This window comes from Culex quinquefasciatus, chromosome 3 (genome assembly GCF_015732765.1).
Source record: "Culex quinquefasciatus strain JHB chromosome 3, VPISU_Cqui_1.0_pri_paternal, whole genome shotgun sequence".
In the NCBI taxonomy this organism is placed as follows: domain Eukaryota; kingdom Metazoa; phylum Arthropoda; class Insecta; order Diptera; family Culicidae; genus Culex; species Culex quinquefasciatus.
In genome coordinates this window covers 188,456,520-188,476,825 of record NC_051863.1, presented here as the reverse complement: position 1 = coordinate 188,476,825, position 20,306 = coordinate 188,456,520, and the positions used below count along the sequence as shown (strand labels likewise).

At 37.8% G+C, this 20,306-nt stretch overlaps 2 protein-coding genes across 7 annotated transcripts in view; both read left to right on the top strand.

The window, feature by feature from the left end:
- LOC6052660 (mucin-5AC) overlaps positions 1-20,306 on the top strand; it is a 211,263-nt gene that overhangs the window by 100,005 nt on the left and 90,952 nt on the right. For all 6 annotated transcript variants that reach the window (XM_038259096.1, XM_038259097.1, XM_038259098.1 and 3 more), the window contains exons 3-5: positions 4,780-4,906; positions 9,849-10,376; positions 10,461-10,612. In XM_038259096.1, the coding sequence (XP_038115024.1) occupies positions 9,866-10,376; positions 10,461-10,612 (663 nt within the window). In that variant the 5' untranslated portion in view covers positions 4,780-4,906; positions 9,849-9,865. The remainder of the gene's footprint in view (positions 1-4,779; positions 4,907-9,848; positions 10,377-10,460; positions 10,613-20,306) is intronic.
- Positions 5,824-7,685, top strand: LOC119768671 (polyserase-2-like). Its single transcript, XM_038259106.1, has 4 exons — positions 5,824-6,757; positions 6,812-6,967; positions 7,027-7,171; positions 7,233-7,685. The coding sequence occupies exons 1-4, from the start codon at positions 5,824-5,826 to the stop codon at positions 7,615-7,617; spliced, it is 1,620 nt and encodes a 539-aa protein (XP_038115034.1). The 3' UTR covers positions 7,618-7,685.

The window sequence follows — 20,306 nt, the reverse complement described above, 5'->3', positions numbered from 1 at the left end:
TCCTGTATAAAAAAACAGAACAAAAATGCAGAAATCATATCAGTTTTTTTTTATTGTATTAGGCCGTTGCAAATATTTTTCAAAGTTTATGTCGCCCCCCCGTCAAAGTTGGCCTGAAAAATCAAAGGGCAAAAAAAATATTGTTTCGAAAAACTTTAAAATTTTAATGGAAATTAAAGTTTAACCAAATGAAAACCAGTTAAAATGCATTTTCCCGCGTTTATAATCATATTTAGCATGTTTGAACTCCTTTGAAAACATTTTAAATTTTCATGAAATACCAATGTACAGTCCCACCAAATTTCTTCAGTCCCAAAAATTTCTTTGAGAAAAAAAATCCGTCAATGCCTCGATATTTTCAAAACAAATGATTGGAAAGCAACTGTACGCCTGTAAAAAGCATTTTAAAACACTCATTCTAAGGTTGAAACCTAAGCTTGTAATTTCATTTTATATACATATATATTTTTTGCCTACATGCTACATCATTTCAAATGATTTTAATCGTTCAAATTTATAAGAGTTGAATTTTAGGACTATTTTTCAAAGCATCGTTCGCAAAATAAAATTGGCTGCATGACAAAATGCATATTAACAATTTTCATACTGTATTCATGTTAAAAACAATGCTAAAATCACAGTAGATTAAATGAAATTAATTTTTAAAATCAAAAGAATTCAAAAACGCATCCCTTGATTTTTTAAAATGTTTTTCATGAACGTTTAAATCAGGGGTGACCAAAGTATGGCCCGCGGGCCAAACGTGGCCCGCGGACCAATTTTGAATGATCATGTAAAATGGCCCGGTTATTGAAAATAAACCGTGATTGTATACTTCTCAAAATCAAGAGTTATTTTGAACTTTTGTTTTTTTTTATTTTATATTAATTTTCATGAACCTTTCTAATTTAAAACAATTTCGCGCGTTACAATATGAATAAAATTAGTAAATATCAAAATATTCAATAAACATTTTTGGAAATGTATATGAAATGTTTAAATTTGACTGAAGTAAAAAAAAATGTAATCATGTTTAAAAAATAAGTATTACATATTAATTAAGCAGTCTTAATGACCCTTTTTATGGACTGATCCATTAACTTATTTAGCACTAAGAAATCTTCCATCTCGGGGTTTGAACTACTGACAGTTGGATAACGAATCTGATTGGCTACCATCTCATTCAGGCAGACTAAATGTTAAAATCAGAGGAATAAGACTGTTGCAAATATTTTTCAAAGCCTTTTCAATCCAACTCTTCCCCGGCTCGAAAAATCAGAGACAAAAATATTTTTTCAGGCAAACATACAAATTTCAATTGAAAATAATGTGCAATCAGCTGAAATCAATTTAAAATTCATACCTCTGCGTTTATTTTCAATTTGAGCATGTTCGGGTTTACTAAAAAATATCTAGAAATCTAGAGCGAAAGAAAATTCGCTTAAATTTTTATTTTCGTCCAATCTAACACTTTTTGAAAATAATACATTTTCTATTTTTTTTTCATTGCAAAGTTGTTTAGGTATTTGAAAAATACAAAAAAAAGCAATAAAACTGATGGAAAACTGTCTTTTATTTTTTAAATAACGAAAATCTAGAGTTTTTTTTTGAAAAGTTCCTATAAGCTATTGTGTTTCATATGTTTATAAGACCTAATCAAAAAAAAAGTCTGGAAATGTTCAAAAAGTAACAGCAAATTCTCAAAACTTCAATTAATAGATGTAGTTTTTTGCCTTTTAAATTAAAATGAAGTTATTTTTTTTAAATAACTTTTTTTGAACATTTGGCCCGCAAGCTCATTTGAGCTTCAAATTTGGCCCGGCATCCAAAAGTTTTGAGCACCCTCTGGTTTAAATGAATACAAAAACTTATGGAATATGTTGTTTAACCCCATTTTTTTCAAATAACTGTTTATGTTAGAAAAATATTGACACTCACGAAACTTTTAAAATATCATTTCAAAATAATGTAGCAATTCTGTGAGATTTGAGACAAGGATTATTTTTTGCATTTTTTTAAAATTTGGTTGAAACTTTGGTGTGTGTGTGTGTGTGTGTGTGTGTGTGTGTGTGTGTGTGTGTGTGTGTGTGTGTGTGTGTGTGTGTGTGTGTGTGTGTGTGTGTGTGTGTGTGTGTGTGTGTGTGTGTGTGTGTGTGTGTGTGTGTGTGTGTGTGTGTGTGTGTGTGTGTGTGTGTGTGTGTGTGTGTGTGTGTTTGCTTTATTTTCTATTACCAAAGAAGTAATTTGGCACCATCAGTTCGTCCATATTAGTCTCCATACAAAAAAAATGCCAATAACAATTATTGTTGGTATAGCTTTCAGGCAAAAAATTTACACTCTAAAAAAATTAGGCGAAATTACCATTTTTGAGAATTGTCTACTATTGATTTGCTTTAGATTACAAAAAATTCATCTTTTGAGCTATGGCAAAAGTAAATGATTTTTAGATGCTTTGAAAAAAATGCTATTTTATGTCAATTTGTTTTAATATTTGCAATCAAACAGTTTTAAAAATTAGTTTCGATATAGTCTATGTATCGATAAAGACCACTTTAACTTTAAAGTTGATTTTATGTTAAAAACGTGACATTTTTACCTGTATATTCAATGTTCAATTAATCAAAGTAACAAATTTAGCCTGTTTACGAAAAAAAAGTTTTGACAAAGTTGGTCGTCATTGGTTATGGCCGTTCAAGTCACCCGCGACAGACACGAACGACGAAACAAAGAGAAACACAAAAAGTAACTTTTTCGATACTTTTTTCTTTCGTAAGTTCGCGATAACTCGTGATAGTTACAAGCAACCCCGTTATGTGTTTATATCATTTTTTTTGTAATCATCTGCTCTACAACTTAGTAGAATATTGATACATTCTTACAAAAAATCCAAGTTACAAAAAAAAACAAAGAACAATATTTTTTGTTATAAATGAAAAAAATAGCTTTCTTGGTTATTTCAGATTCGAAAACTACATTATATTTTCCATAAAATGACATGTCCCAAAAATATTTACAGTCGAGTAACACAAAATTGCAGAATTTTTGAAACTTTTTTTGTATTTCTTTCGATGAAAACACGTTTTCGGAATTCTGAGTGCACCATCAAAGCGGGCGTCCAATTTAACATAAAAGTTCCTTTGACACCAAATTTCCAAACTTTGTTCAGGCTGCAAATTATTAAAATCACGTATTTGTTCGAATGTTCAAAAATGAAAGGAGCCGTTCCGCCACTCCGTCACGAGATATCGAAAACTGGTGCTCGGAATCGTGATTAGGAACATACATTAGCCCTTAGGACAAAGTTTCATGCAAATTGAAGAGGGGTTGGGGCAACTTTTTCCGATTTCGTGTGAGTTGAGGACCATCAATAAATTACGTGGACCCTATTTATAACATATCAGACCCCCCCACCCTACCCCTTTCGTGGACAATTTTCATACAATTTTTTTTTCGTATGAAGCGTGGCCAGTCGCTGACCCCCCTTCGTTTTTACGTGTTTTTAATGGTCCCTTGATGGAGAATTACCCATTAATAATTTAAAATAATTTTTAGTCAGTTTAATTTTTTAACAAAACATTATGATTCTAGTACTTCCACGCCCTTCTCACCACTCGAAATCACCTGTGCATGACTTCCTCAATGTTGTGCAAATTTACCTCGCCTCCCCTTATCTTGTCGCGTCATCGATGTCGTCCGAGAGCTAATATATTAAGGTGTCAATCACTTGGGCAGAACAGTCTCGGTAGGCAACTTCTTGCAACTGATATGACGCCGACGAGGTACTCCAGCACTTTCGAGCAAATTGCATCGATAAACTTCATCGTTCGTCCTCCCAAGTGGGTCTTTCTGTACACATGTTTGCGAACGCTGCTCCGAACGTGTTCAACTACAGCTCTTATCACGGTGCTTCATTTATTGTACTGCGGGAATGCTGAGTATTGAAAATACCTGTCAGGCTTTCAAGGACTTATTAGTTTTAGTTTTGCTGACGGAGAAGATTTAATCTGCTTGAAATGTTATTTACCTAAGCAAAGGCGGTTATTTAAGCTGATTTGAGCGGAATTGAGTGCTGATCAAATTTGCGAGTTCGGTAACCATGTTTCCGGAACATTCCGCGTAAACTCCAAGTTCTCGCTCGAGCTTGTGGTCGTATTTCTTGTTTTGTCAGTCACGCTCCAGTATTTACGTTCTCGCTATTCTTCCGAACCCAAATAGAGCGAATAGCTTCCTGCGAAATTCCAAACGAAAAATTCCAACGACAGCGATTCACCCAAACAAGTCCCAACAGGAAGTGGTAGTTTACACCCACCAGCATAATCCGACCTGCGATAAGAAACCTCCATCTTTCGGGATGGCATCTTGGGGACGAAGGTGGAAATAAAACTTGCTATAAACAACAATAATAAAAAGATCCCTCTGCTTGTCATGGGGGAGGTACGATATTTCTGCAAAATCCCTTTGACAAACAGAAATAACGGTGCCAGATTTGTGCGCACGTGTTGTTTTCTGCGTGTCACGACGGTTTATTGTAAAATTGTGAGCGTTCCGATAGGTGAAGATGGTCAAATAAAAACTGTGAAATGTGTAAATTTAAACTTTTGATAAATTAAATAAAATCTTTTAGATAGTTGAAAAGATTAATCAATATTTTTTTCAAACTGGATAAAACATTCCAGTTTACCCTTTTTTCACATTATCCAATAATCCTTTACATAAATTTGAAATCATTTTTTTTTGCGTCGAACTCATGTATTTCTTTTTTCTCTTCTTCTATTCCAGACTGAAAGTGTCGAACGGGCGTCGTCGTCTTCTTCTCCGTCGTCCCGATGTCCCCCGCGAGAAGGCAATAGCTCCAGATCACCGGTTCCAACACCAGCACCCCCTTCCACGCCACGGAAAACCAAAGGTAAGAAGCGTTCCGGAACCGGGGACATTAACAAAACGGTAGGTTTTTAAAAGTATATTTGTATCGCTGGAGAAACTTTTAACATCAAAATTGGTTTATAAATCTTCAGATCAAACCATATTTTAAAATATACAAACAAGGTGGCCAAAATTCATTCGACAGTGAGAATTTCCACATTCAACTGCATTAAAATGTGAATATTATCCAGTTTGGACACTTTTCCACTGCTATCTAGATCGTTCGAAAAATTTATCCCGCGTCGGTCGTAAACGGAAGCAAAACAGCAGGCCAGGTCACGCGAGCGAGCTATACAAACAAATAGCTGTCATTCGTTCAGCCAAGGTGGTTGCCATCGGTGCCGGCTCCCACCTCCCCCTAAATCCGTGGCCCGGTCCGAGGTCGGGAATGTGGTCAATGATATTTTTGCCGTTCTGTTTACTGCCGGAGGCTAATTAATTCCAGACATGCGATTTTAACATGGGACCGCATTGGGAACGGAAGGTTCTTGGTAGATGTTTTCCCCTTGTTTGATTAATTTTATTTCCAGTCTCTTATCTGACAGTCATTATTTGATTTAATTTTGAAAAAATACCAGCTGACTCAAATTGCGATATACGTGATTTTTTATGATTTTTATAATTCTAAATATCGCAATTTGTCTCAATCTCAAATGGTTTTATTTCTTTATAACAATCAGTCAATTTTTGGTACATAAAAACATCATGTCAAGTGGGGATTCACCGCGTCTGTAGCATTCTGTTACGCACTTCTTCTATCCCTTAACGCGTCAGTACAGTCTGGAAGCATCACAGATGTTGACTCCCGAGAACGATCACGTTGGTCAACGACCACAACACTAACTTGATAAGCCTTGATCAATTTGCGCTCGTTTCAGCGCAGTCGCACTCTCAACAAAGATGCTTCACCAAGTCGCGTTGCTCGCGCTGTTCTGCGTACAAACCCTGGCCAATCCTGGCTGTGGTGTTCCACGCATCAAACATCAGGCGTTGATCGTCCGCGGAAGTCCCACCCAGCCGGGCGAGTGGCCATGGCACGCCGGAGTGTACCACCGATCTGGCCGGAACAGCCAGTACGCCTGCGGAGGAACGCTGATCAGTGCGGATTTTGTGGTTACCGCTGCGCACTGCATGTTGGATGAGGGCACGAGTTACCGGCTGACCCGGAAGCGGCTTTTTGTGCGACTTGGCGTGCATAACCTGGACCGGATCGACCCGGGCGCGATGCAACAGTTCACGATCGCCGACATTCACATGTTTGGGAACTTTTCGAGGGACAATCTGCACAACGATATCGCTTTGTTAGAGTTGGGCGAGATGGTCCGGATGACGGATTACGTCGTACCGGCTTGTGTGAATCGGAACGTGAATCTTGACGGGTTAGCTGGGACGGCCGTCGGTTGGGGTGTTACGGAGGATGACGAGATATCGCTAGAACTGAAGCAGGTCACGCTGCCGGTGATTGACAGCGTTGACTGCTTGGAGAGCGATCGTGACCTGTTCGGGACGATGATGCACAAGGGCATGTTCTGCGCCGGGTACCAAAATGGATCGTCGGTCTGCAACGGGGACAGCGGAGGTGGAATGTTTTTCAACCGGGATGGGATGTGGTACCTCGGCGGAATTGTGTCGTTCCAGAAGTTCCGCAAGCATGGTACGAACCTGTGTTATACCCGGGGATATGCAGCGTTCACCAATGTTGCCAAGTATCTGGACTGGATGGGAAACATTACGGGAATGGACTTTTCGGAGAGACCAGCTGTCCTTGTAACTACTACGGAAGCCCCAAAGAAGCGGGAGAGAGTGCCTTACAGTCCTCGGGTCAGCGATAAAAGTATGTTGTAGATTTGATTAAAACACTCTGAATAGATCAAATTTAATTTTGCAGAATGCTACGAGTACTTACGTTATAGAAAAGCTAATTATTATGACTCTTATACCGTTACAATCTGGGACAATGGACTGCAAACGTGTCTTGCCAATATAATAAGTGAAAGATTCCTACTTAGTTCTGGATATTGCGCTCATTACAGTTTTGACCAAAGTAAGATCAACTCAAACGATCCCAATTGATCCGCAACAACAGTCCATTTCTTACTGCAGTATCAATCAAGGCAGAGTTTTACAACGGGCAGTACGACTTTCGACTCGATGGCCTCAAGATGGTGCTGCATCCAAACCACACAGGAACCGACTACGTCTCCACCAGCGCCGTAGTCCTGATCGATCTTGGACGTAACTACGACGAGTAATTGCTCAAAACAGAAATTTTCGCACAACCTTTCTCAACAGTCTCAACCCTCCGCCAGACTCAAACCGGACGTTGGCTGCCTCTGGACGGACCCCAACGAAATAACCCTCGAGTCGGTTGGCGCGGCCATCTGGCCCACGGAGATGCCAACCGGTCCGCCGCTGAACGTGTCCGAGTCGGCGGACGGGCGATTCCTGCGCACAAACGACAACATCTCGTGTGACAACGACCGCAGCATCCTGGGCGTTCGATTGGGACTTCGCAAAAAGGGCGAATCTTTCTTCCGGCTCGTTGGACCCCTCGTCGATTGTGATAGTTCCGAGTACGCGAGGCTGACGCCCGAGTATCTGGACTGGATCGAGAGCGTCGTGTGGCCCGGCGAAACGGTGAACGCGAATAGGAATCGGATTGTGAATTTGTCGAGGAAACCGTTTTCTAAGTGAAAACAGGTTATAACGTCATGATTCGGATTCCCGGACACCACATCTTGTTTTAAGTTTGCATTATGAATGTCAGAACTGTGTTATTTGATGAATTCTAACATCAACTTTCATTTAAAATTTGTTTGAAGGCTGTAGGTAATGCCAAAACATTAAAATAAAATAAAATTTTAAGTTAACCAAAAATGTGAAACATTTAACTGAAATATTTCATTAGCATCCGAAGCACCGGGAAGGCAAAGCAGAAAATTATGGTTTTGATTTTCTTAAATTCTAGCAATTTTTTATACAAAATATCGATTAGTTTGATATTAAGAGGTTATTTGAGACCTGAGGAATGCCATTCACTAACATTTCAGTCCAAATTGGTGCGTTTCACAAGCAAAATCGAGTGTCCGGAATTCGAAGCAAAAGTGTTCGGATTTCGAATCAGCTTTTAACAGTGTCCGGGATTCGAAGCACAACAAGTCATTTTAATTTTGAAATTCTGATGTAAAAATGGTTAGAAAAAACATATTTTGCATGCATTCTTTTAAAACTGACAGTTAATACTACATCCTGAATTTCTTCATTTTAAACTTATTACGTGATTTTTTGCCAGCTATAACAAAAATGATATGCTACTAAGTGTCCGGATTTCGAATCATGACGTTTTTATGGATTTTAAAAACGGCAGTGAAACATTTTTTGTTTGTTTTCATTTTTCAAATAAATCATCAGATTTCGAGCAAGCGGGGTTTTCTTATTTCGACAACCTGTCAGTTATTCGAAAAAAAGCAATTTTCTGATGCACAAAGGGATTTGTTTTCATTTTGTCGACTCTCTCAACAAACATCATATAATCTTGCGGCCGGATTTTTTTCTGGAAGAGATCCAGAATAAAGGTCCGTCTGCAGGTTTGTACTGATTTGACGTTTGCTGAGGGTGCATGATTGGTTATGTTACTGTTTTCAAAAACACCCTTGTCTTCTGCAAAGAAGTAACATAACCAAACTTTCCGGCACCCTCAGGAAACGTCAAATCAATACGAATTTCCAACACTAGAGCGCGACAAAACGTGCAACATTTGTCCTATTTCAAACTTTTTTGGGGTAAACGATCCAAAAAGTGGGTACCAGGCTGGTTCCATAACAATAACGCTGCGTTTGTATTGGTTTGACAGTTCGTAGAAGCCCTCTGACTAATAGAGTTATCTACGTGCGCATGTATTGCGTGTACGTACACAAAAAAGATTGAGGTTAAATTTTGTACCCGCCAGCAAAATAGATGGCGTGCTAGTGTGTGTGAGATCGGGATTAGATAACTCTATTGCTGCCGGATCATTTTCCGGATCTCTCCGGAAAAGATCCGTTAGCAATTTTGTATAGTTTGACGTTTGCTGAGGGTGCCGAAGAAAGGTAAACAAATCCCTTCGCCAGTCAATATTTGTTTTTTTTTTCTAAATTAGACTGAGAATGACATTTAAGTTAATCGACACGTCGATAACTGAATTACTTTCGAATCATTTCCGCTGTTACATCGAATAATTTCCGGTTAACACAATAATTACCCCGGGATCACCAGCCATGTTTGTCCGCCACAACAACAACAGCGACAACGCAAATTCCATTTTGTTGGTGACCAATTTAGTGTGAACAAACGACGGCCACAGCCAGAACCACAATCGAGAACGACACCCCGACAGGACGAAATGGACGTACATTTTACGACCCCTCGGAGAATGACCACGTGGCCACGGAAACGGGGCCCCGTCCATGTCCGGCCACTCGGCGGCTTAATGACCGTGACCAATCAACCAGTAGTCAATTTGCTGTCCATTCGGCCTTTTATTTTTGTGTTTTCGTTACTCCTGCTCACGTGTTTGTCCACGTTCTTTCACGCGGTGGATTAGTTTGATTGGTTGGGTGATCAATTTGACCTTTTTTCTTGTATTTTCTGTGAAAATACTGGAACCTTTGTTGTCATTTGGTGTTACTGATTGATTGTAGCTCGTGACCTTTTGGGATAAGTGAGCCAAATTTACTGTCAAGATTGGCAGAACATTTGACAGCGAATGTCAGAAGTTGACGTTCTGACACTTTTTGTAGAACAAGAAATCGTCAAAATGTGTCATGATTTGATAGTTTCATTAGATGTCATAGATATTTGATTTGAGTGTATGATTTGAACTTTTTTTTAGGAAAACGAATTTAGCAAAAAAAAAACAATTGATTTTTCCTTTCTTTTTTTAACAGTGCCACACCACAGTGCAATGACAGTATCCGTAACGCAGCCCCAGCCACCGATGGATATTGCCTGCTGTCCGAGCAGTCCGTCTGGCGGCGGGACATCATCAATGGCGACGACGACGACGACGACGGCACCACCGACCTCCCGACCCTCTTCCGTGGTTTCCCCGGGCCAGCGCTCGACCAGTCCGGCCAACTCGAGCGGCGGATCGTCGGAAGCGGACCCATCGTTGGCCACCGTTGGCACCCCACCCTCCTCGTCCTCGTCCTCCACGGCCACCAATGCGAGCACGGCCCTCCGGAGGTTCTACTTCCAGAAGACCCGGATCAGCAAGTCCCCGAAGGCGGCCAGTATCGCCGGAACCGGACCGCCTACGGTAGCGGCGGCTTCCGGTTCCGTCCCGAAGGTGGTCGTCATGGGATCGTCCACCACGTCCGAAGCGACCATCAACACCTCGACCGACTCGGCGTCGACGCACGTGACCAACGTCACGGTCACCACCGACACCGAGACGAACGACTCGATCGATTTAGGTAAACTTTTACCCAACTAAAATTTCACTCAAATCAGCAAACTTTTCAGCAAACTTAGCAAATTCTGTTTTTCTTTTTTTTTAGGTGAGGGTTCCGGCCAGAGCGAACCACTGCTGAGCTCGCTGGACGACGAAAGCTCCAGCATTGTGATGAACCAGAGCTTTGGCGACGGGGACGACGAGAACATCACCGTCATCAACGGTGGGCCGGACACTCCGCTGCTCATAAGCTACCAGGTAAGTCGCGTGACCACCGTGATATCGCGGATTTGATTTGAATAAACTGTGTGTGTGTGTGCGTTTTCGATTAAAAATAGCACCAGTCGTTATAAATATAAAAGCGAGGAAAATCGCGGCTTCAATTGCGGACTATTTATAGAAACGCGTCGTTTTTTGAAGAAAACGGCAAACGGAACGCACAAGCAAAACAAATCGTAACGGAAGCTGCTGATGGGTGTATGGCGTGCGTAATGGTGGTGCAGGGCTGGGGTCGTAAGAATCGGGGCATGGTGGCGAGTTAAAAAAAAATGGTGGTGATTATAACATGAAAACGGTGCACTTAATAAAAATTTCACTCTATTACTCGTCGATTTCAAATTCAATTTATCTTCCTATGAATATTTAAAAAAGAAATGTTTTTTTTTTTTTTTTTCGCCTAGTCGCCACCCTCCCTTCCCTTGGAACCGGCCACAATGAGTGGATGGACCTGGTACAAAGCAAACGCCACGCAGCCAGCCGGTGATGATTACTGTTGCACTACTGCTGGCGGGACCAGACCCGTGCCAGGCCAAGTCATAGTTCGGTTAGTTTGTGACGTCACTAGACGAGACGCGGCCGCGCGGCCAATGTTCTATTTCTAGAATGGCCAGCGTCATCGTCCGTCGGCATTTGGCAGCAGTCGCATGCAAATGAAAGGGAAATTTAGACCTTTCTTTGTAGTCTTTGAGTGTGAGTGCGTGTGTGTGTTTGCCAAGAAGTTGAAATATGAATGAAAAGTTCAACTATTGAAAGCGATTGGAACTTTTCGAACACGACCTTTGCCAAGGAGATTCTCCGGGCGAAATCTGTTAATTTGCATAACTGCTGACGTCACGGGACATAAAACCCAATTATTTTCCGTCGCATCACGGAGCAGTTTGGTTTCGCATAATTTCCACCGTAATTGTTGTTGTCGTAGGGCCGATGTAAAGTATTTCCGAGAAACATAACCTTGTTGCAGAGCGCGCGGAACGCGAGCTGGAAAATCTGCACTAATTAATGTAATTAGTTACCCGGAGGAAAACTTTTTCCCGACGGTGTGTGTGTGTTTACGCTTTCTGTGTTGAGGATATCTCTTCCCTGACTGAAAAGTCCGTCCGACGTCCGTCGTTTGTCGTACGTGCAATCGTACGACGTCGCACGACAATGTCGTGCGACATTCGCACGAATGTCATACGTTTTTGCACCAAAATGTCGTATTTGTCGTGCGATCGATCATCGAAATTGTTCGACATTGTCGTACGACATTCGACCGACGTCGCACGGTTTTGTTATTTAGGATGTCGTGCTATTGTCGTGTGCTGTCATTTCGGAATTTTTAGGTTATTTTCGAAATAAAATTCATTTTATTTGTTGTTTTGCTGATTTTTATTGATATCTATTAGTTTTCACTGGCCTGGCACTTTGTTTTCCAAATATTCACTATCACTGCAGTCACAATTTTCCAAATTTCGCTTGATGATGGCCAATCCGGTAGAATTCGTGTGCTGCCCCGTGAGTAGTTCGTTCACCTCCATCGCTTTCACTCAGAGGTTGTACTCGGCCGCAAGTTTGTTCTTTTTCCAGGTCTTAGTATTGATAATGGCGATTTTGACATTCTCTAAAAATCAAACACCACCAACACTTTCATTGTCCTGTTTGGAGACTGTTTGATACAGATCTGAAATGAATTAAATAATAAAAAAAATACTGTAACTAGGGGAACAGCATCTAATTCCAGCGTGCCTTTAATGTTGCCATATCAGCACTTTGACATTCAATTACAGCTCATAAAAAGCGTTTTCAACTGAAATCAAATGATAAATCGGCCAATAAGAAGTGAGCAAGCAATTTTCTACCAAAAGTTTTGAAAAATTAGTTGTTTGAATAGTTAAAATAAATAAATTGGATGGAGTCAGAAGCGAGTGCTTATTTTGCTAAACATACGAGAATTTCTCCTATTTGCTACCTGGCGAAAATATTCAAATTATTTAAAATTTCTAGAAGTTAAGAATTTTAGAAATTAAGAATTTCAAAACATAAGAATTAATAAAATTTAAGAATTGTAGATAATAATTTTGTGTTTGTCAAATTTTCGATTCAATAATTTAATAATTTAATAATTTAATAATTTAATAATTTAATAAAATAATAATTCAATAATTTAATTATTTCATAATTTCATAATTTCATTATTTCATAATTTCATAATTTCATAATTTAATAGTTTAATAATTTATTAATTAAATTATTTAATAATTTATTTATTTATTTATAATTTTATGATTTTATAAATAACATCGACCAACAAAGTTTCTGCGCAGGTTCAATTCAAGGGGACCCCAAAAACATGTTTACTTTGTATTTTTCAAAAATTTCAAAAATATTTGGACAGAGCCGAATGGGTTTTCTCCAAAGTTTGTATGGAGAATTAGAGCTGTTCGCTACTCCCACAAACTTCAAGCTGCCCCCTCGAGTTGAGCCAGGTTTCAGAATTTTAGAATTTTATAATTTTTACTTAATTATTGTAAAATTTTTGAATACTGGAATTCCAGAAGTAAAGAATTTCAGAATTTTTGTGTTTGAGATTTAAAAAAAAGTTTTGGCTCGTAGAATTGTGATTGCATTAGGTTTGGATCCCCCCTCCTGTCCTCCCCCACGCACATTTCCATCGTCCTCTTTTTTCCTCCCGGCACACCTCCACCGTTTAAAAAAACACGACTCACCCCAATCCGCTTTCGATCGCAGACCGTCCCATCCTTCCCGTCCCATCTTCCGGCATGATCCGCCGGGTTAACGATGTTTCACGTTCTCTTCCACCGTCGCGAAGGCTGAAATCAGGAAGTCTGGAACATAATGTTATGATTTATCCGCTCGCCCACTCCGGCCGGAACTTTCCAGCAAAAAAAGGAACACAACTTACCAATCAACCAGCCAAAATCCTCACGAACCTTTACAACAATATTGTTTTTCTGATTTGATCAAGTCCGAACAAGATCAACTGAAGAGAACTGTCAAACTGTTTGCGTCGACGATAATCGACGTCGAATTGAAGGTAAATCGATGGAAAAAACAATGTCGAGCATGTCGAGTGTTTGTCGCACGTTTGTCGTCCTGTCGACCAATCGATATCGAAACGGTAAAATCAAAACCGTGCGACAACTCGTACGACGTGCGACATTTTTCAAACAGGGTTACTGTACAGGTCGTCGTTTCAGCTAAATGCGCTGTAATAGATGTTTACCTTTGCTGGCAGAAAGAAAATCAAAGTTTTAGCCGGGCGTTTCGCATTTACCGTGTAATCAAGTTTTAATGATTTCAAGTTGTTGAGTTCAAATGTTTATCCATCTGTTTCAGCAATTTGGAGAATTTAAATGATGTTTATCATTAAAAATATCATATTTTGAGATAACTACCACTCATATTATTTTTTTATCATTTCGATTTCTGTCGATGCCTAAAACATAGAAAAAAACGAAAAAGTTAATCACATTTGTTTTCGTAATTTTAAACTCAAAAATGTTTAAAAGAGTTTTATATTCTTTTTAATATTCTTGTTTTTGTAATACTTTGTGAATTCTTCAATTATTCGCTTCGCTAGGAGACGGTGATTTTAGCGGATTGCAGACAGGATTTTCGCCATGTGATGTGATGATTGTCTAAGCCCAAGTTGCCTAGGAATTGATAATTGGGAATAGAACCAATTCCACCTGAACCAGATTCTCACCACCATGGCAGTCGTCCATTGCCGGCCGCTCCCATCTCCACCGCGCACCACGGGCAAGGATAGGGGATTTGGAAGACGGGAAGTGTTCATGCTCCACTTTTTTCAGAGTATTAAGGGAAAATCTCCACGGTACCCTCAAGTAAGTTTCGCTTGGAGTTGGACGGTTTTTGGGAAGGTGAATGGTCTGAGGAGCCCCCCTAGGCGAGTGGTAACGACCGTTTTTGCATTGTTGTTCGAATTCTTCGTGTGTTCTCAATTCTAATGGGAAAGTTTTCAATTCTTCTCATCTCTTATTGGATGATTTCTATCAGTCGCCCAGGCTATTTTTAGCGAGGTATTTTTAGATTCAATTTTAACTGCGCTTGCAACCTTGCATGCAATCTTGTTTGAGTTCTGATATTCAACTTGCATTCAATTTTATTCTTTGTCCGATTCTTGGATTCAACTTTATTAGTCTCAGTCCTACCCAAGTTACCAATGCTCCACGGTTAAGTGGAAAGCATTTATGTTTGCTAATCCTAAGGACAGGGGTTCGAACCCCGCCGTGACCTTCAAGTTTTTCATTTAATTCAATTTTTAATGAGTCCATAGCTTTCTCGTTGGGAGCAGATGGGCTTGTGAATTCTTAAATTATTTCAAACAAAAACTAGGTCCTAAAAAACCTAAAAAATAGTATTTTTTGAAAAGTTATACAAAATTTCAATATATTTGTGTGTGTGTTTTTTTTTTTCATAACTTCAATATATTGTATTGTTGGTATTTTAATTTTTTTCAATCCATATTTTTTTTATTAAACTCTTAAATAATAGTAACGTATTCATCGTTTTTAAAAGTTCTAAATAATATTGTTGGAAAACGTTCTTTTTTTTAATCTCTCGGGAATCCAGGGAACCATCCATAAACCACGTGGGCACATTTTGTAAATTCCAGAACCCCCCCTTTAAAATATGTTCGAGCATTGATCAACATTTTCATTATAAAAAATAATACATTAAAATTTATTGGTTTTAAAATACAATTATGCTGCTATCGAAAACAAACAAAAAATAATGAGAAGCAAAGTAAAATACTTCCCCAGTTTTTTTTCTTTTTGCAAAGCACTAAAAATAGTTAGCAATGTAGAGTTCCAGTTTTTTTCAATGAAAAAATATATTTGATGTTTTTTTGTTCTTTTTTAATTTAGAGTACAAATTCTGCAAGGCCGTTGTAAACATTTTTCAAATTTTATGTCGCCCCTCCCTTCAAAATCGACCTGAAAAATCTGGAGGAAAAAATGTTTTTTCCAAAAACTTCAAAATTTATCATTTTTGGGTTCGATTAAACAAAATATGAATTCTTGTGAAATTCGAATGTACAGCACCGCAAAAGTTCATTTATTCATGAAAAAACTGCCTTAAATACAGTAGTTGTTCGGTAACTGGGCGTTGTTTAACTGGGCGGCTTTTGAACTGGGCGCTCGATAACTGGGCCGTAGCCCAGTTAAAAAGCAGACAAATGTCAAAAAACCAGAACAAACCAAAATGACCGAGGGGTTTTTTTTTTTTATTCTTTGTCCTCTATCTTAACTTATACCCTAACTGGCTCAATCGGCCTTGCCATCACGGAGCCGTGTGTCTATTTATAGATCTCGAGATCTATTGTTCTTGTTCATGATGGATGATGATGATCTCCAGGGGGTCTTCTTGGAAGAGTCTTCCTTCATTCCTTCACGCGTTGTGGTGTGGTTGGTTGGTCATCTTCCCGTCCTGTTTGCACTCAACCACCACTATCAGGCTCTAGCGGGGGGAGCGGCGTGCGTGTGTGTTTTGGTAATTAATTACCGGGGTTCTGGTGCTCGCAGAGGGAGCAAGGGGGTCTAGTTGCCACCGAAAAATCGGTGACGAAGTGACCGGGCGGGATTCGATCCCTGATCGTCTGCTAGGAAGGCAGATCGCTTAACCAGACCGAGGGGTTAATGGATGCAAAAATTATATTCAATAAATAAAAAAAAACTTTTTTCAAAGTTTTGTTTAATTTCATGTTACAATTAAAGAAATATGAAAAGTAAGAATTGTAAATAAATTTGAGTAACTTTTATTTTTATATTTCATTTGGAAAATATTATTCATCGGTGGTCCCATCGTTATTTTTTGTTCAGCCCAGTTACCGAACAACTACTGTAAAATACATTTTAAAAGAATTTATGTTCCAAGTTACTTTAAATTTCAAAATATTTAATATTTTTATTTTTTTAAAACATCTCATAGTGACCTAGCAAAGAATTCGTTAAAAATAAAATGTTAACCCTTAAATGCCCCCTTATATTAAATTTAACGTTTTAAATATTAAAATCCAGTTTTGACCAATTTCTTATATATTGAGCAGTTCTCTCAGATTTCGGTCATTCGATTTTTTTGTAATTTTTAATCCGACTGAAACTGTGTTGGTGCCTTCGGTATGCTCAAAGAAGCCATTTTGCATCATAAGTTTGTCTATATAATTTTCCATACAAATTGGGCAGCTGGCCATACAAAAATGATGTATGAAAATTCAAAAATCTGTATCTTTTGAAGGAATTTTTTGATCGATTTGGTGTCTTGGGCAAAGTTGTAGGTATGGATAAGGACTGCACTGAAAAAATTATACACGGTAAAAAAATGTTGGTGATTTTTGATTTGCAAAAAACACTATTTTTATTTTTTTTTTCATTTTCTGATATGTTTTAGGGGACATCAAATGCCAACTTTTCAGAAATTTCCAGGTTGTGCAAAAAATCTTTGAGCGAGTTATGAATTTTTGAATCAATACAGATTTTCTCAAAAAATCGAAAATTGGTCGCAAAAATTTTTCAACTTCATTTTTGGATGTAAAATCAAATTTTCAATCAAAAGGTACTTAAGAGCGAGTCCACGAGCAAAGCATACCCATCTCGCATCGACCTCACCAATCTACCTGAAATTTTCAGGGGTTGTTTGTACATATAAAACTAGCATCTGGCCAAAATATGAGCTCTCTAGGTCAACGGGAAGTGGGGCAAATCGGGACACAAAGTTTGAAGGTTCAAAAACGTCAAAAATCGTAAAAAGGCTGTAACTTGGGCAAAATTCAATTTAATTTAAAAATTGAAAATGCATCTGAAAGGGCTTAAAAAATGCAACAAAATGCAGGATAGAGCACCCCGATTGGTTAAATCTAAAGGGAGTTATTGACATTTTAGTGAAAAAATAGCACAATTTTCAAACTCAAATAAAAAAGTGTTCCATCCAGATATCAACTCGTTTCGACCTGCAGCTTGTAGGGGACATCTGGGACTACCATCTGAGACTGAGAACGCTTTGGGTAAGGCAGTTTAACATATTAAATAGACACTTTTACTTTTAGTGAATTTTTTGGTTGTAAATTTTTGCTCGGGGGACCCCTTAGATCCCATTTTCTGATGATAATTTTATCATATTCGTGTTCCTGAGACAATTTCACAATAGAAACATGCATAAAAATGTTTATTTTCATCCATTTTAACCCTTTAAAAAATGAAAGTTAAAAAAAATTGAGATGCTGCTTTTTTCTGGTGTCATCTAGTATTCTTGGAAACGAACTTGAATTTCAATAAATGTGAATCGAAGATTTTTTTTAACTTTCATTTTTTAAAGGGTTAAAATGGATGAAAATAAACATTTTTATGCATGTTTCTATTGTGAAATTGTCTCAGAAACACGAATATGATAAAATTATCATCAGAAAATGGGATCTAAGGGGTCCCCCGAGCAAAAATTTACAACCAAAAAATTCACTAAAAGTAAAAGTGTCTATTTAATATGTTAAACTGCCTTACCCAAAGCGTTCTCAGTCTCAGATGGTAGTCCCAGATGTCCCCTACAAGCTGCAGGTCGAACCGAGTTGATATCTGGATGGAACACTTTTTTATTTGAGTTTGAAAATTGTGCTATTTTTTCACTAAAATGTCAATAACTCCCTTTAGATTTAACCAATCGGGGTGCTCTATCCTGCATTTTGTTGCATTTTTTAAGCCCTTTCAGATGCATTTTCAATTTTTAAATTAAATTGAATTTTGCCCAAGTTACAGCCTTTTACGATTTTTGACGTTTTGAACCTTCAAACTTTGTGTCCCGATTTGCCCCACTTCCCGTTGACCTAGAGAGCTCATATTTTGGCCAGATGCTAGTTTTATATGTACAAACAACCCCTGAAAATTTCAGGCAGATTGGTGAGGTCCAAACGACGTCCCATACAAAGGGGTATGCCCTGTTCGTGGACTCGCTCTTAAGTGATTTTTTTATAAAGTGCACCGTTTTCAAGTTAAATCCATTTTTAGGTGACTTTCTCGAAAAAGTCGCAGTTTTTCATTTTTTTAATTAGTGCACATGTTTGCCCACTTTTGAAAAAAATATTTTTGAAAAGCTGAGAAAATTCTCTAAAAAAAAATTCAAAATTTTGAACTTAGTTGCTGAGATATTGCCATGCAAAGGCAATAATTTGAAAATATTTTGTTCGAAAAGATCGGAAAATTTCACGAATGTTTCATATTTCAACACTGTAAATCGGACCATTCGTTGCTGAGATATCGACGTTAGACATTGCATGGCAATATCTCAGCAACTAAGGGTCGTATCAACAAAGTTCAAAAATGCAGAATATAGATAATTTTCTCAGCTTTTCAAAAATATTTTTTTCAAAAGTAGGCAAACATGTGCACTAATTTTAAAAAACAAAAAACTTCGACTATTTTCAAAAAAAAAATCACCTGAAAATGGATTTAAATTGAAAACGGTGCACTTTATCAAAATTTCTCCATACTACTTTTTGATTGCAAATTTGATTTTATATCGAAAAAAGAAGTTGAAAAATTATTGCGACCAATTTTTCGATTTTTGAAAAAATCAGTATTGATTCAAAAATTCATAACTCGCTCAAAGATTTTTTGCTCAACCTGGAAATTTCTGAAAAGTTGACATATGATGTCCTCTAAATCATATCAAAAAATAAAAAAAAAGTGTGTTTTTGCAAATGAAGTTTTAGTGACAAAAAGTTAAATAAAAAACCACCAAAATTTTTTTTACCGTGCATCATTTTTTTCAGTGTAGTCCATATCCATACCTACAACTTTCCCCAAGACTTGGTGTCGATCAAAAATTTCTTCAAAAGATACAGATTTTTGAATTTTCATACATCATTTTTGTATGGCCAGCTGCCAAATTTGTATGGAAAATTGGGTACTAAAGCCCTATGTCAATTTTTATGTACAACGGTAAAAAACACGATAAAAAACCATTTCTGATCACTTTTTTTCATTTTAATGCAATTTTTTTTTTTACAAGACAACATTTTTCCGATGGATTAACTATGGTCCCCTTGGAACGAGCTGTCAAGTAGGAGCTTTTCTGTCAAGAAGGACCGCGAGGTTAATTTTTTAAAATTGATTTAAAAATCCATTTTAAACTCCTTGTGCTCGTACAAAGGGTCATTGTACTCAGAAAAATAAGCTTTATCGCTGTAAACAATAATATCAGCAATCAAAGCTTCATTTTAGGACCCAATTATATGGACAAACTAATGATGCAAAATGGCTTCTTTGGGCATGCCGAAGGCACCAAAAAAGTTTCAGTCGGATTAAAAAATACAAAAATTAAAATTTAAGAAAAAAGATCGATTTCGTAGAGAATTGCTCCTTTTTTTTTATTTTATCACCATCGTGTTCCCAGAACAATTTTACATAAAAATTAATGTAAACCTCAAACTAAAATGAACTATTGGCGAAATACAGCGATTTTACTGAAAAAAATTTGAAGAACAGCCCAGGGATGCCACATGATTTTTAAAAATGTCTGTGAAAAAGTCTGTGTATGTCTGTGTCTTTGTCTAAAATTCAAATAAATCAATTTACAGTCATAGAAATCTATCAAAAATTGTGTTTTTAAGCATTTGAAGACTAACGAAATAAGTTTCGATTGATATTTTAACAAAATAACA

Bases quoted from the DNA above. Each gene is read 5' to 3' on its own strand.
- LOC119768671 (XM_038259106.1), top strand. From the start codon at position 5,824: ATGCTTCACCAAGTCGCGTTGCTCGCGCTGTTCTGCGTACAAACCCTG. The intron at 6,968-7,026 runs GTAAGATCAACT...TTCTTACTGCAG, and splicing joins TCATTACAGTTTTGACCAAA to TATCAATCAAGGCAGAGTTT. The intron at 7,172-7,232 runs GTAATTGCTCAA...ACCCTCCGCCAG, and splicing joins CTTGGACGTAACTACGACGA to ACTCAAACCGGACGTTGGCT.